Source organism: Camellia sinensis, chromosome 7 (assembly GCF_055761805.1).
Source record: "Camellia sinensis isolate YWXY chromosome 7, ASM5576180v1, whole genome shotgun sequence".
NCBI classification, from domain to species: Eukaryota; Viridiplantae; Streptophyta; class Magnoliopsida; order Ericales; family Theaceae; genus Camellia; species Camellia sinensis.
This window is the reverse complement of record NC_138967.1, coordinates 70593206-70605401: the sequence shown is the minus strand read 5'-3', so window position 1 is coordinate 70605401 and position 12196 is coordinate 70593206. Positions and strand designations below refer to the sequence as shown.

Genomic DNA, 12196 nt, shown 5'->3' with positions numbered 1-12196 from the left:
TAGGTTAAAATATGTTTGTTTTAGTTTTTTTTGAACAATGATAACACCATTCTAAATGACTTATCTTTATTTTATAACCTCTCAAAAGGGGAGTGTAAAAATTATTGTCATTATTTTTTAGTTTTTGGATGCTAATGCATTAGATGATTAAATGAATCACGAATATGATACTTTAAATTTTTATTTTTTATTTTTTCTTTTAGGGTTTTTTTTTTTCTTTTAGGGTTCAAGTTATTTGAAATACATATCAAACTTTACTCTATTTTTTTAACTATAAAAATCAAAATTAAAAAAAAATTACGTTGACCAAATCAATTGTAAAATTTGTAAAAATATATGGAAACCATTATCTATAGTTGTAATGATTTGTTATATGCATATTTCTCAATTTTCAAAAATCATAAAATTAAAAGTTTTAAATTAATATTTTGGAGATGTCTCAAATTTTCCTTTTAAATTTTTTAGAGAGAATAGATTTAGGAAAATCAAGAAAGGAATTTTTTATTTTTTATTTTAAAAATCAAAACTAATGAGATAATTAATATTTTTTTATAATTATTGGTTTAATGGGTTAGTCTGTATTTTTTAAAAAAAAATTAATTTTTAATTCAAAATTTTAGATATTTAGTTAACAATATTGGAGTACCCGAATGATCACTTTTAGTTAATATATAGTATAGATATTCACTTTTTGTTTTACCAATAATAATTTCATTTTTTCTATAAAAAAAAAATAAAATGATTACCCAATTGGTTATAAAATCTATGGGAATATGTCAATAGTTGAAAATGAAATATACAGGGTTAAAATCAGCATAAAAAATAGTAGGAAATATTTTTAAAAACTAAGATTACATATCAAATTAGATTTATTATGGAAGACAAAACTAGTCAACACCTTCCAAGGCACTTTATATGGCATAAGATCAATTAGTGGAACATTTTACTATTTTTTTATTTTTTTTTAATTTTATTTTGAAGTAGTAAAAATCAATATTTGCTATATGAAAAAATTAGTGAAACATTACTCTCTAATTTCTAGTAGTAAGAGGGATTCAATATAATTTTTCTTACTAATTAAGATTCCTTAATAATATTATTAAAAAAATTTCAGTTTGTCATAGAGAAATTTCACAAATTTGTGACTTATAAGATTACTTATAAAAGTTTATGAAAATTTACGTAATTTTTTATAAAATTGCATACGGTGTTACGGAGTAGAGCATTACCATGCATATACAATTTGTGCTTAGAGTATTATATAATCATTGTTTGAGATTGACATTTTTAGTAACTTTCTAATTTTCTTTAAAAGCTGAAAAATTATTGCTATATTTAAAAAGTTGCTAAAAAAAAATTATTGGTATATTTGGCAATCGGAACTTTTTTACTCTTTTAGCATCACCCCAAACACCCACTCAATCCCTATATATATTGCTTGGAGGCAAGTCTCTCCCAAACCATCTCTCCGAAACCCTCTCTGCTCTCTCTCTCTCTCTCATCACCCATGATCTTGTTCAGGGTGTTGTAGTACAGAGAAATTGTGTTGTACAGAAACCGCCGCTCAGCACCACCGCCGCAAGGTTCGATTTCTGCCCCTCCCCTTCTCTCTCTGTTTTCGTTTTTGTGGGTGTGTCTGTTTTTGTGTTTCCCTTGCTGCAATTCCCCTTCTCTCTCAGTGGATTTGAGGTTTTGATTTTTGTGATTCTTCGCAAGGTTCGATTTCCTTTCTCTTTCGTAGATTAGTTTAGTGTGTGCCAACACCAATAAATAGAATCTATTTATTACTTCTTTTAATTAATTTCTTGATTTCATTCCAGTAGACCAATTTTTATTTTTACGAAATTCAACTGCACCGCCGCTGCTCATCATCATCATCAGTCTACTGCCACCATTGAAGAGGAAGATCCAATGTGTTCATACACTAAATGTGTGTCGGTACCCAATTTATTGCTCACTGTAATAGTTTTGTTGAGTAAAATTTGTGACAATTCTTAACCAATCTGATTGCATAGGTAATTTCCTGACTGCTGAATTAACCAGAAAAAATTTCCTGACTTCCAATCTTTGTGCTCAGTACTCTATTGCAATTATCAAGATCCAAACATAGCATAAGAAAAGCCTAATTGCCCGGTACCTTTGCAATTATCATCATTGAATGTTTTGAGGAATATGGTTGTGGTTTACAGCATCTTCTGTGTTCTCTCCTCTGTTATTGTGTGCTCTCATCTTTTGTTATTGTGGATTACAGCATCTTTTGCAGTTGGTTACGGTTATAAAATTTGTTTATTATATGAGCAGAATTTGTTTGCTGCAATGGTTGATTAGGTAATTGGTCTGCCTTCTATTGATGAGTTTGTCAATAATTTGTTGCTTATCTATTGTTCAACTTGGCTTCATTTTACATGTTGTGAAAATTAAGAATCTGTTTTGATGGCTACTGTGGTTGCTCTAGACAGAAAGAGTACTATTCTGCTGCGTAGAATTGAACACATAACTCTCAAAAAAAATGTGCCCCACACAGTACGAGATTTACCTATGTCTGATTCCATTAATGGTTTCTTTGCAAACACACACACATATATATATATATATATATATTGAGAGAAGCTTCCCTCAAGACTCCATCATCGTCCACTTTGTGAGTCCCATTGGGCTTATGACAATAATCTAAATCGTTCATCTCGTCGGTCTCGAAAATATATATATATATATACAAAAAAATTAGTTTGATTGAACATTGATAGACACTAATTAATCATATTTTATTTTATAAAATGAGTAGTAAATATAATTTTAAACTACAATGTCCATTTTATAAAATAAACTATCATAAGTTTGTATGCCTAATTTAGTCACTAGTCGCCAGTCCAGCTGCCACCTTGATCCCCTGTAAGAGTATCAATTAAAACGAGAACCAAATTACCCATCTTGATGGGTGAGGGTATCAATTAGCAGCAAAGCACTTTAAGGCATGCAGTGCCAATTACATCACAACCGATCTCCCATTCACTTTCACATATCAGAATTACAATATAGTCTTGGCAAATGACTTCTTCTTATCAGCTCTGCTCTTGTATTTTCATTAAATTTTTTTCTTTTTCTTTTCTCTTTTAACAGTCAGTCGTGGAACTGGTATAGAATGTTAGAATTTGTCTACAAATACATACATACATACAGACCATCTCTTCTGGCAAAAAAACCACCTATTTCCACTGTATTCATCATGGGTACACTAATTCTTGTGTTACTTTTCCTTTCTTCTTCTTCTTCCCTTCCGCTCATGACTCAAGCATCCACGTCGGTTCTTACGTTCTACATGTTTGGAGATTCAACTGTTGATGCAGGAAACAACAACATTGAAGATGGTATCAAGGCAAACTTTTACCCTTGTGGCGTCGACTACAACAATCAATCCACCGGCTGTTTTACCAACGGATTAACTGACGCTGATTTCATGGGTAACTACTATTTTCAAGTTTCTTTGAGTTTTGAGTTTTGTTCGACTAAAACACCAATACACAACCTTCATAGCAAAAACAGAACCCCCAAAAACTCAAAGAAACTTGAAAATAGTAGTACCCCTGAAATCAGCGGCAGTTAATCCATTTGTAAAACGGCCAGTGGATTGATTGTTGTAGTCGATGCCATAAGGGTAAAAGTTTTCCTTGATACCATCTTCAATGTTGTTGTTTCCTGCATCAACAGTTGAATCTCCAAACATGTAGAACGTAAGAACCGACGTGGATGCTTGAGTCATGAGCAGAAAGGAAGAAGAAGAAGAAAGGAAAAGTAACACAAGAATTAGTGTACCCATGATGAATACAGTGGAAATAGGTGGTTTTTTTGCCAGAAGAGATGGTCTGTATGTATGTATGTATTTGTAGACAAATTCTAACATTCTATACCAGCTCCACGACTGACTGTTAAAAGAGAAAAGAAAAAGAAAAAAATTTAATGAAAATACAAGAGCAGAGCTGATAGGAAGAAGTCATTTGCCAAGACTTTATTATAATTTTGATATGTGAAAGTGAATGGGAGATCGGTTGTGATGTGATTGGCACTGCATGCCTTAAAGTGCTTTGCTGCTACTCTTATGGGTAAGGGGGTGTTTAATTGCTTGGTTCTTAGTTTTCTTACAGGGATCGAGATGGGTAATTTGGTTCTCATTTTAATTGATACTCTTACAAGGGATCAAGATGGTACTGGACTAGTGACTAAATTAAGTGTTTCAGCACCACTATGTACTGCAAAAAATTACTCAAAAACATTAAATTTATAGACCACATTTATTATGGAGTGATTCATATTCTACAAACTTTAAACAATTGTGTTACCCACTTAGAAGGACCTAGATTTTTACTCATAATTCGAAAAGTAGATGAGATTCATCTTACCTATGGCCATAATTCAAAAAGTGGATGAAATTCTCTTCATTTTGCCGATCAAGAAAAAAAAAAAAAAAAAAAAAAACCAACTTTAAATCTACACCCTCCATTTCACTTTCATGATAAAATTATAGGTAATTTTTCAAGGTTCATAGAATTATTGAACTTTAAACCTATACTATACGAATTCAACATTCTAATAAAAAATAAAAATTAATAAGTTGAAATACAAAAGCAGAGCTGATAGGAAGAAGTCATTGTCAAGAATATATTGTAATTCTGATATGTGAAAGTGAATGGAAGATCATTTGTGATGTGATTGGCATTGCATGCCTTAAAGTGCTTTGCTGCTAATTGATACTTTTTCTTTTTCTTTTTCTTTTTCTTTTTTATTATCAAAAAAAAGCTTTATTGATGAAAACATACAAAGTATGAAAAGATACATCAATAAAGAGGAGAGTGCAATAAGCATCAAAGTAAACCATCAAGATCCCAACTTGGTTGGCACCAAAAGAAACACCAAATCACCTGCTAGCACAAGCTCCAAGCTCCATGCTGGTGAGAAACCAACATACAGAGCAAAACAAAACAGAAAACATGAAACAAAAAGCTAGCACCAACTTAGTCAATGACAAAAACAGCCAGCATCAACATCCTCTCATCCCATCAAACAAACAATAACCAACAAGCAAATCACCCAACAATAGGAATGGCAATGGGGCGGGGCGGGGCGAGGCGGGGACGGGGATCACACTCCGCGTCCCCGATCCCCGAAGGCATAAAATTCCCCGTCCCTGTCCCCGATCTCCGGCAGGGAACCCATCAGCCCCCCTGCCCCTGCCCCTGCCCCCGCCCCCTAACCCTAACGGGGATCGGATTTCCCCGACCCTGAAAAATCCCCGAAACTTTTTTTTTTTTTGTTCTTTTTTTGAATTTTGCAGTCAACATTGCATTCAGTTGAATTTTGAACAGCCACAATACATAGTAAATTTAATCCCTTGTTTGGTTGTGTTTCCATCTTCTGTTTTATGTTTCCAGTTTTTGAAAACACATAAAACTTAATTGGCGAAAGAAAACCGTTTTAAGGAAAATTTCTGGAAACAACCCACTTTTTTTTAGGAAATCCCAAAAAGTTATTTTAGGATTTTCAGAATTTGTTTCGCACACATGAATGCAATTGAATTGATAACACAAATTAGAAGCCATTAAAGATAATCACACAATTCTCAATATCTTTTAATTAACTCAAAAAATACCTAACTTATCATAGAAAAATAATCACATAAAGCCCTCAAAAGCTCACCCTAGATAGGGAAGCAGAAAGGGGTTTCAAGTTCAGAATTAGCAAAGTGAAGATTACAAAACTTTGTTGACAATTACAAAGTATTTGATGAAGAGGATACAAAATGTACCTTTGTTGAAATTTAGTAAAGTTGAAAAGAGGAAACTAATTACATTTGACAAATAAACCTAAATTCTCAAGAAACCCATATGATGAATTTTCACAGAATTTCACTTGGATAATAGGATCAAACAACAAATTGAAACAAAAACCTCTCCTCCAAATCGATGAGTTGCTCAGATTTCTTGGAGGTTTGTTGCTAAATCGTGACGGTGAGGGAGGGACTCGATCGGTGAAGATCCAACGCTTAGATCGCCGTCATTTCTGACCTATTCGCTAGATCTGTTACCTCCGTCCGCTGCCTCACTCCGATCTGAGAGAGTAGTGACGAAGAAAGAGGGCAAGAGAAAGAGAGAGAAATCGAGAGAGAGAAGATGAGAGGCGGTCGTCTCTATTGAGAGGAGGGCGGAGAGAGGGAGTCGGCGGTGATAGGAGGGTTTTAGAGAGAGAGAGAGAGAAACCGAGAGAGAAGATGGAGAGGCGGTCATCTCTTTGTGTGTGAGTGATTGGGTAATGTTTTAGGGTTTGGTTTATATATATAGAGGGGTAAAATGGTAATTTTACTTCGGGGACAAATCGGGGCGGGGACGGGGATGGGCTGAGGACGGGGCTTGAACACTTATCCCCGTCCCCGGCCCGAAACTGATCGGAGATTGATTTTTGAATACAATCCTCGTCCCATTGGGGGTATTTTTCGGGAAAAAACAACTCAAATCAAGGTCGGGGGGTCGGGTCCCCGTTGGGCCGGGTTCAAATTGCCATCCCAACCCAGCAAGCAGCATCTAATCACCAACAGAACAACAGCATGAGCAACAATAAACAACAGCACCAACAGCGAAACAGCAGCACCATCAACAACACCAACAAAAGTAGCAGCAGTAAAAACAGAATTCATCAGCAGAATAACAAACAGCAGTAACACTACCATCAAAGACACTGCCTGATCTGGTTCAGATTGGAAACAAAATCATGAATGGGGTATGAATTACCATAAAAGTGACTCTTCAACCAAACTACAATTCTAACCTTGATAAGCTCAATGATCTCCAAGAAGTTGGGCTGGGCACTGTTGAAAACACAATCATTCCTGAGCTTCCAAATTGACCAAACAACAGCAAGTGGGACGACTTTCCATATTTGCAATTCTTTCTTCTTAATTTGTGTGCCAAGCCACCAATCAAACAAATCCACAACAGAGCTAGGGCAAACCCAAAAAAGACCCCACCAGTCAATGATAGCAAACCAAATTTTCTAGCTAAAGGGACAAAGAAGCAAAACATGATTAATGGTCTCAGAGTCAGCTTTGCAAAAGATACACTAAGTGACATCCTCCCCTCTGAGAACACCAATATGATGATGGAACACAAATGTTTTTACACGACCTTTCCAAACCAGCCACGAGAAGAATTGGACTTTTGGTGGTGAAATGTTGTTCCAAATGAATCTGGGCATAGACAGATTTGGTCCTTCGTTGGACTGCCACCAGCAGAATAAATCCTTTGATTTGAAGACACCTTGAGATGAAGCTTTCCATCTCATGCTATCCACCATCCCATGCCTTAATGATGGCCCATCTCTCAATAAAACTTGCATATTATGGACTGCTTCATCTTTCCAGGCTAACAGGGATCTCCTAAAACTGAGATTCCAGTTGGAAGAGCTAATTTTCCTAACAATGAAGTCTAACAGAAACCCATCCTTATCAAAAGAAAGACTAAAAAGTCTAGGAAATTTAGACTGAAGGCAGTCAATCTCCACCTAGATATCCTTCCAAAAAGATATGTTGGCCCCATTACCAATAACTAATTCTAAGTTAGTCAGAAAGAAATTGAATAACGCAGGATTTTCTGAAGCAAGGCCCATAATGTCCTTCCAAATCCATGAACAAATAGTAATAGTGCCTTGAGAATGGAACCAGCTACTCGTTCTGGAACTTGCTGCAAATTAATCTTCTCCAAAGACTTGAAGAATTTACCTCAATAAAAGATAGGGTTTTGGCTGCTTCAACAAAATAGTTGCATTAGTAATTAGGAGCCAAGGAAACATGCTTAGTTACAATGTTGTTTCTTAAATTGAGCACCCAATCCATAGAAATATGTTCAATACATCTAAAATATTGTATTACGATCACCCTTAAAATGTCATATTACATGCCAAAAGGAAGCTATTCTTCATCACTTTTTTTTTCGCCTTCTTTTTGGAAAATGATAGACCTCCTTTTTTCAGTTGATATGAACATTCAACCGCTGTGCTACAATAGCTTAGGCTAATTATACTTATTTAATCACAGGTTCTCAAGCTGACAACCCAAAGTTGATTGCCATTTTCGTAGAATAAATCTATAGATCCAGTATAACTAGTATCGTATAAACAAACCAAGGAATTCATTATTATTATTATTATTATTATTATTATTTTAAATAAATTCTAATGGTTCAAGTGGGTTATTCATTCTCTCTTCATTGTTGAATGCTTTCATTCTTAAGCAGGTACGATTTTTTTCCTCCTAAGAGTTATATATATTTTTTTTAAGTAGTTTAATTTTCTTGCTTTTGAAACCAACTGTGTAAAGCAATTTTTCATGTCAAAAAAAATAAAGAAAACAATGCCCCAAAGATTTAATATTTACTCAATGAGTCAGTTATATATATATATATATATGAAGAAAAACCCTGTTGGGTTGTGAATCCAATTACTCTTTTCTTTCTTACTCAGAAAAAATAAAATAAAAATAAAAAATACACAATTTAATTTTTGTGACTATCAAAATATTGACACAATGTCTAAACTGTGGTAAGATTGAATCCAGTAGACGAAATATAGGAATTATGCCCTTACCGTGAGGTCACCTAAGTTTAATCTTTTGTGTAAATTACATATTAATTGTCCTTCGGTTCATGAAACTACATCCCACCTTTTAAAATTTCTAATCGCATAACAAATAATTCTTTTCATTAATCAATCATTAAGTCAATTATTAATTTTTAATTATGTCAGCAATATGTTTTAATTAATAGTTTTTGGTAATTTCATTGTTGTATAAGAGGACATTTAAAAATTTTATTTTTTCTGTCAACTCTGTTTAATGACAAATTTTGATAATAGAGTATTTGTAATTTCCAAAACTACATGAGCAATCCGTATTTTAAGTAAATTTCACGATGTATTTGTAATTTATCCAATATTTTATTGTTAGAAGTTTATCACCTATGTGATGTTCCATGACAATAATGGTGTTCCACAATTTATTCCTAGAATAGTTGTCAAACTTGTTTTTGCCGTATACATATTTGCTGCACATAGTATTTTCATTCACTGTAGCAATAATTAGTGTATGATATATTTAATTAATTGTGATATGTAGTTAAGTTCTGTTTGGAAGGAAATGAATTGAAATGCAATTGGAGATGACAACCGCAACAGAAAAGTTTGGCAAGAGATCAATTGCAGACACTGTTTTCAAAATTTTAGGTAGGAGTGTACCGGGAAGTGCAACAAATTCTAAGAAGATTTTTGGGTATGTTAGAAGGGATTCTGCTAAAAAAATTGGTATCTATCGAGTGGATGGAATTGGAAAGACTACTCTGCTCAAAGCGTTGATCACTTGTCCTGAAATAACTACCCTTTTCAACATTGTCATCTATGTGAGTTTCTCTAGATATTGTTGGAGCAGAAGAACGATACAAAATGAAATTGCTAGACATTTGTCATTACATCACGAAAACTTTGAGACTGATGATGAAATTGCAGAGAAGCTACTTGAGGTTTTGAGAAGCAGAAAGTTTATGTTGCTTTTGGATGATGTTTGGAGCAGATTGATTTGGATGCGGTTGGAGTTCCTTGCAAGGATTTGAGAAATGGTTTGAAGATAGAATTGGCAGCTTGACATGTTGATGTCTACTGTGCCATGTCAGTTGATAAGGTTCTTAAAATGGAGGTTTTCTCTCCTGAAGAAGCTTGGACGTTGTTTCGTGATCAAGTAGGTGGAGTTATTGTTGATTCCCCAAATATCCAGCCTATTGCTGAAGCCATAGTTAACGATTGTGGCGGTTTACCACTCAATCTCATTGTCATTGGAAGAGCCTTGAGAAATCAAAACAATGCTATAGTGTGGAAGCTCACATTGCATGACTACCAATCTCTCGGTGGACTTAAAACACGTGATAGTGAAGCTTTAATTCGACAGTTGAAATTTAGTTATGACCGCTTGAAGGGGCATGCTACTAAGTGTTGCTTCCTATATACCGCATTGTATCAAGAAGGTTATGAAATTAGGGTTTCTGAATTGGTAAAGCATTGGGTTGAAGAAGGGTTGATTGCTGGGCACCTAGTATATGCAAATGAAAAGGAGCTTGGAATAGTTAAAGATCATGTGGATGCTTTTCTGTTGGAGTCATCTGATGATGGTGTTTTGTCAAGATGCATAGAGTGATTAGGGACCTAGCATTGTGGATAATCTCAACAAAACCGGAGCATTGTCAGTTTTTGTCAAAAATTGGTCCAAGAAAGGAGGAATTGTTGAAGCAAAGAGGTATGGTCTTGTCAAGGGCTTTTGCAGGGCTGAAAGAGCCACCGCCAGAGAAAGAATGGAGAGAAATTGAGATGATGTTCTTGATGGGGAACAAGTTCACTAGGGTGCCTGAGAAACTGAGTTGTCCCCAACTTGTGATATTGTCCCTCCAAAGCAATATCAACCTGACAACGATACCCGAGTCCTTCTTTGATGGTGTGCCTTCTCTTCAAGTTCTAAATTTATCAAACACCGGAATTAAATCATTGCCAACAACCTAGTTTAGGCTGTGTAAACTTAAAGCACTAATCTTACGTGATTGTTTAAACCTTGTTGAGATCCCGCCTCAAATTGGAGATCTAGAACACCTCAAGGTGCCTGATCTCCAAGGTACAGAGATTAATAGACTCCCCAATGAGATTGGAAATTTGTCTCTTCTCAAGCTCTTGCAAGTATCTTTCTACGGTCCAATTGACTGTTGCGAGCAAGTCGAGAAGCTTCCACGATCTCTCCTATCACATGAATCTATGTCGAGACTTGTTGCATTAAAAGAACTAAGCATTATTGTGGGATCCTAGGTGGAATGAAAGTATTGAATCAGTCACAGAAGAGGTGGCCATTTTGAAGGGCTTGAGTAATCTTCATTTCTACTTTCTAGATGCAGACTGTCTTTAATTCTATATCCGAAGGAGTACATCATGGACCCTAAATCGCTTGAGCAAGTTCAAATTTATCGTTGGCCTCAACAAATATCAACCATGTTGTATCAGAGGTCCCAAAAGACGTGGAATTCGATTATGATAGAGAAGATCAGTGCTTGAGATATGTGAATGGCAATACCATACCTGACTTGATTGTAAGAGTGCTCAGTCGTGCCAATGCGTTGTATTTGGATAATCACTTCACAATCACTAGTCTTTCGGAGTTTGGTGTTGACAATATCAAGGAATTGAGATTTTGTATAGTGAGCGAATGTCACGGTATTCAATCACTCATAGATGGCAAGGAAGACGAAACTGAAAGTATCCTACCGTTCATAGAACGACTGAGTATTCATTGTTTGTGGAACTTGAGAAGCTTCTGCGAGGGTATGGTACCACGAGGAAGTTTCAATGGACTGAGATTTTTATTATTCCACGCTTGTACCAAGTTGACACATGTTTTCACAAACTCTGTGCTTTGAAATCTCTCAAACTTGGAGGACCTAGTAGTTGAAGATTGTGTATCTGTCAAAGGGATAATAAAACTGGAGGCAGAGGATTATTCAGATGAAGAAATCGATGTTCTTGTTTCGCTCCCTAGATTGAAAAAATTAAGGTTTCAGTGTCTACCCGAGTTGGTCAGCATTGGGAATGGATCTTGGCCCTCATTGGAGCAGATCAAGATATAAGGCTGCCCCAAGTTGAAGAATCTGCATGATTTTCACTCAGCTAAGGCTATAAAGGAGATTAAAGCCGAGAAAGATTGGTGGGACGCATTGTATTAGGAAGAAACTATGATATTCTCAAAACTTCAGTCACATTTCATAGTTATGCATTGTGAAGATCAATCTCGGTAGAGGTGAGCCAAATATACTTTGCATTTGGGAGGTTGTTCAATGGCTCGAAACGCTTATTTACTTGCAGTTACAAGTATTTGATGTCTCCTAAGAAATATTTGGCAAAAACAAGATTTAGTTTTTTTTTTTCTTTATTGATGTCTCCTTATCTTCATTTATATAAGAAAGAAAGAAACTGAGTCTAATCCAATTGATCTATTGATATTAGGAGTCAATAGTTTGAGTACTTTTACTGCTGCCACCTGGAATCATCATCTAACAAAGCTATTTTAATTAATTGTGGAATTGAACACACTCACGTGGGTTGAAATTAGATCATATGTTGGGAGGAAAATGGA

The 12196-nt window shown here is 35.2% G+C and overlaps 2 protein-coding genes and 1 long non-coding RNA gene across 3 annotated transcripts; all 3 read left to right on the top strand.

Annotated features, from left to right (window-relative positions):
• The first annotated feature begins 1378 nt into the window (after positions 1-1378).
• Positions 1379-2294, top strand: LOC114280571 (uncharacterized). The gene is made up of 2 exons (XR_014335476.1): positions 1379-1583; positions 1821-2294. It is a non-coding gene; the product is annotated as an uncharacterized LOC114280571 (long non-coding RNA).
• Positions 2295-9197: 6903 nt separating this feature from the next.
• LOC145795882 (disease resistance protein RPS2-like) lies at positions 9198-9644 on the top strand. Its single transcript, XM_082880809.1, has one exon. It carries the CDS (start codon positions 9198-9200, stop codon positions 9642-9644), a length of 447 nt encoding a protein of 148 aa, XP_082736935.1.
• Positions 9645-10323: 679 nt separating this feature from the next.
• On the top strand, positions 10324-10878 carry LOC145795881 (disease resistance protein RFL1-like). The gene is made up of 2 exons (XM_082880808.1): positions 10324-10533; positions 10639-10878. The coding sequence occupies exons 1-2, from the start codon at positions 10324-10326 to the stop codon at positions 10876-10878; spliced, it is 450 nt and encodes a 149-aa protein (XP_082736934.1).
• Positions 10879-12196: the final 1318 nt, after the last annotated feature.

Excerpts from the sequence above, each read along its gene's own strand:
- LOC145795882 (XM_082880809.1), top strand. The coding sequence starts at position 9,198 with ATGACAACCGCAACAGAAAAGTTTGGCAAGAGATCAATTGCAGACACT.
- LOC145795881 (XM_082880808.1), top strand. The coding sequence starts at position 10,324 with ATGGTCTTGTCAAGGGCTTTTGCAGGGCTGAAAGAGCCACCGCCAGAG. Across the intron at positions 10,534-10,638 it reads ATGGTGTGCCTTCTCTTCAA|ATCCCGCCTCAAATTGGAGA; the intron begins GTTCTAAATTTA and ends AACCTTGTTGAG.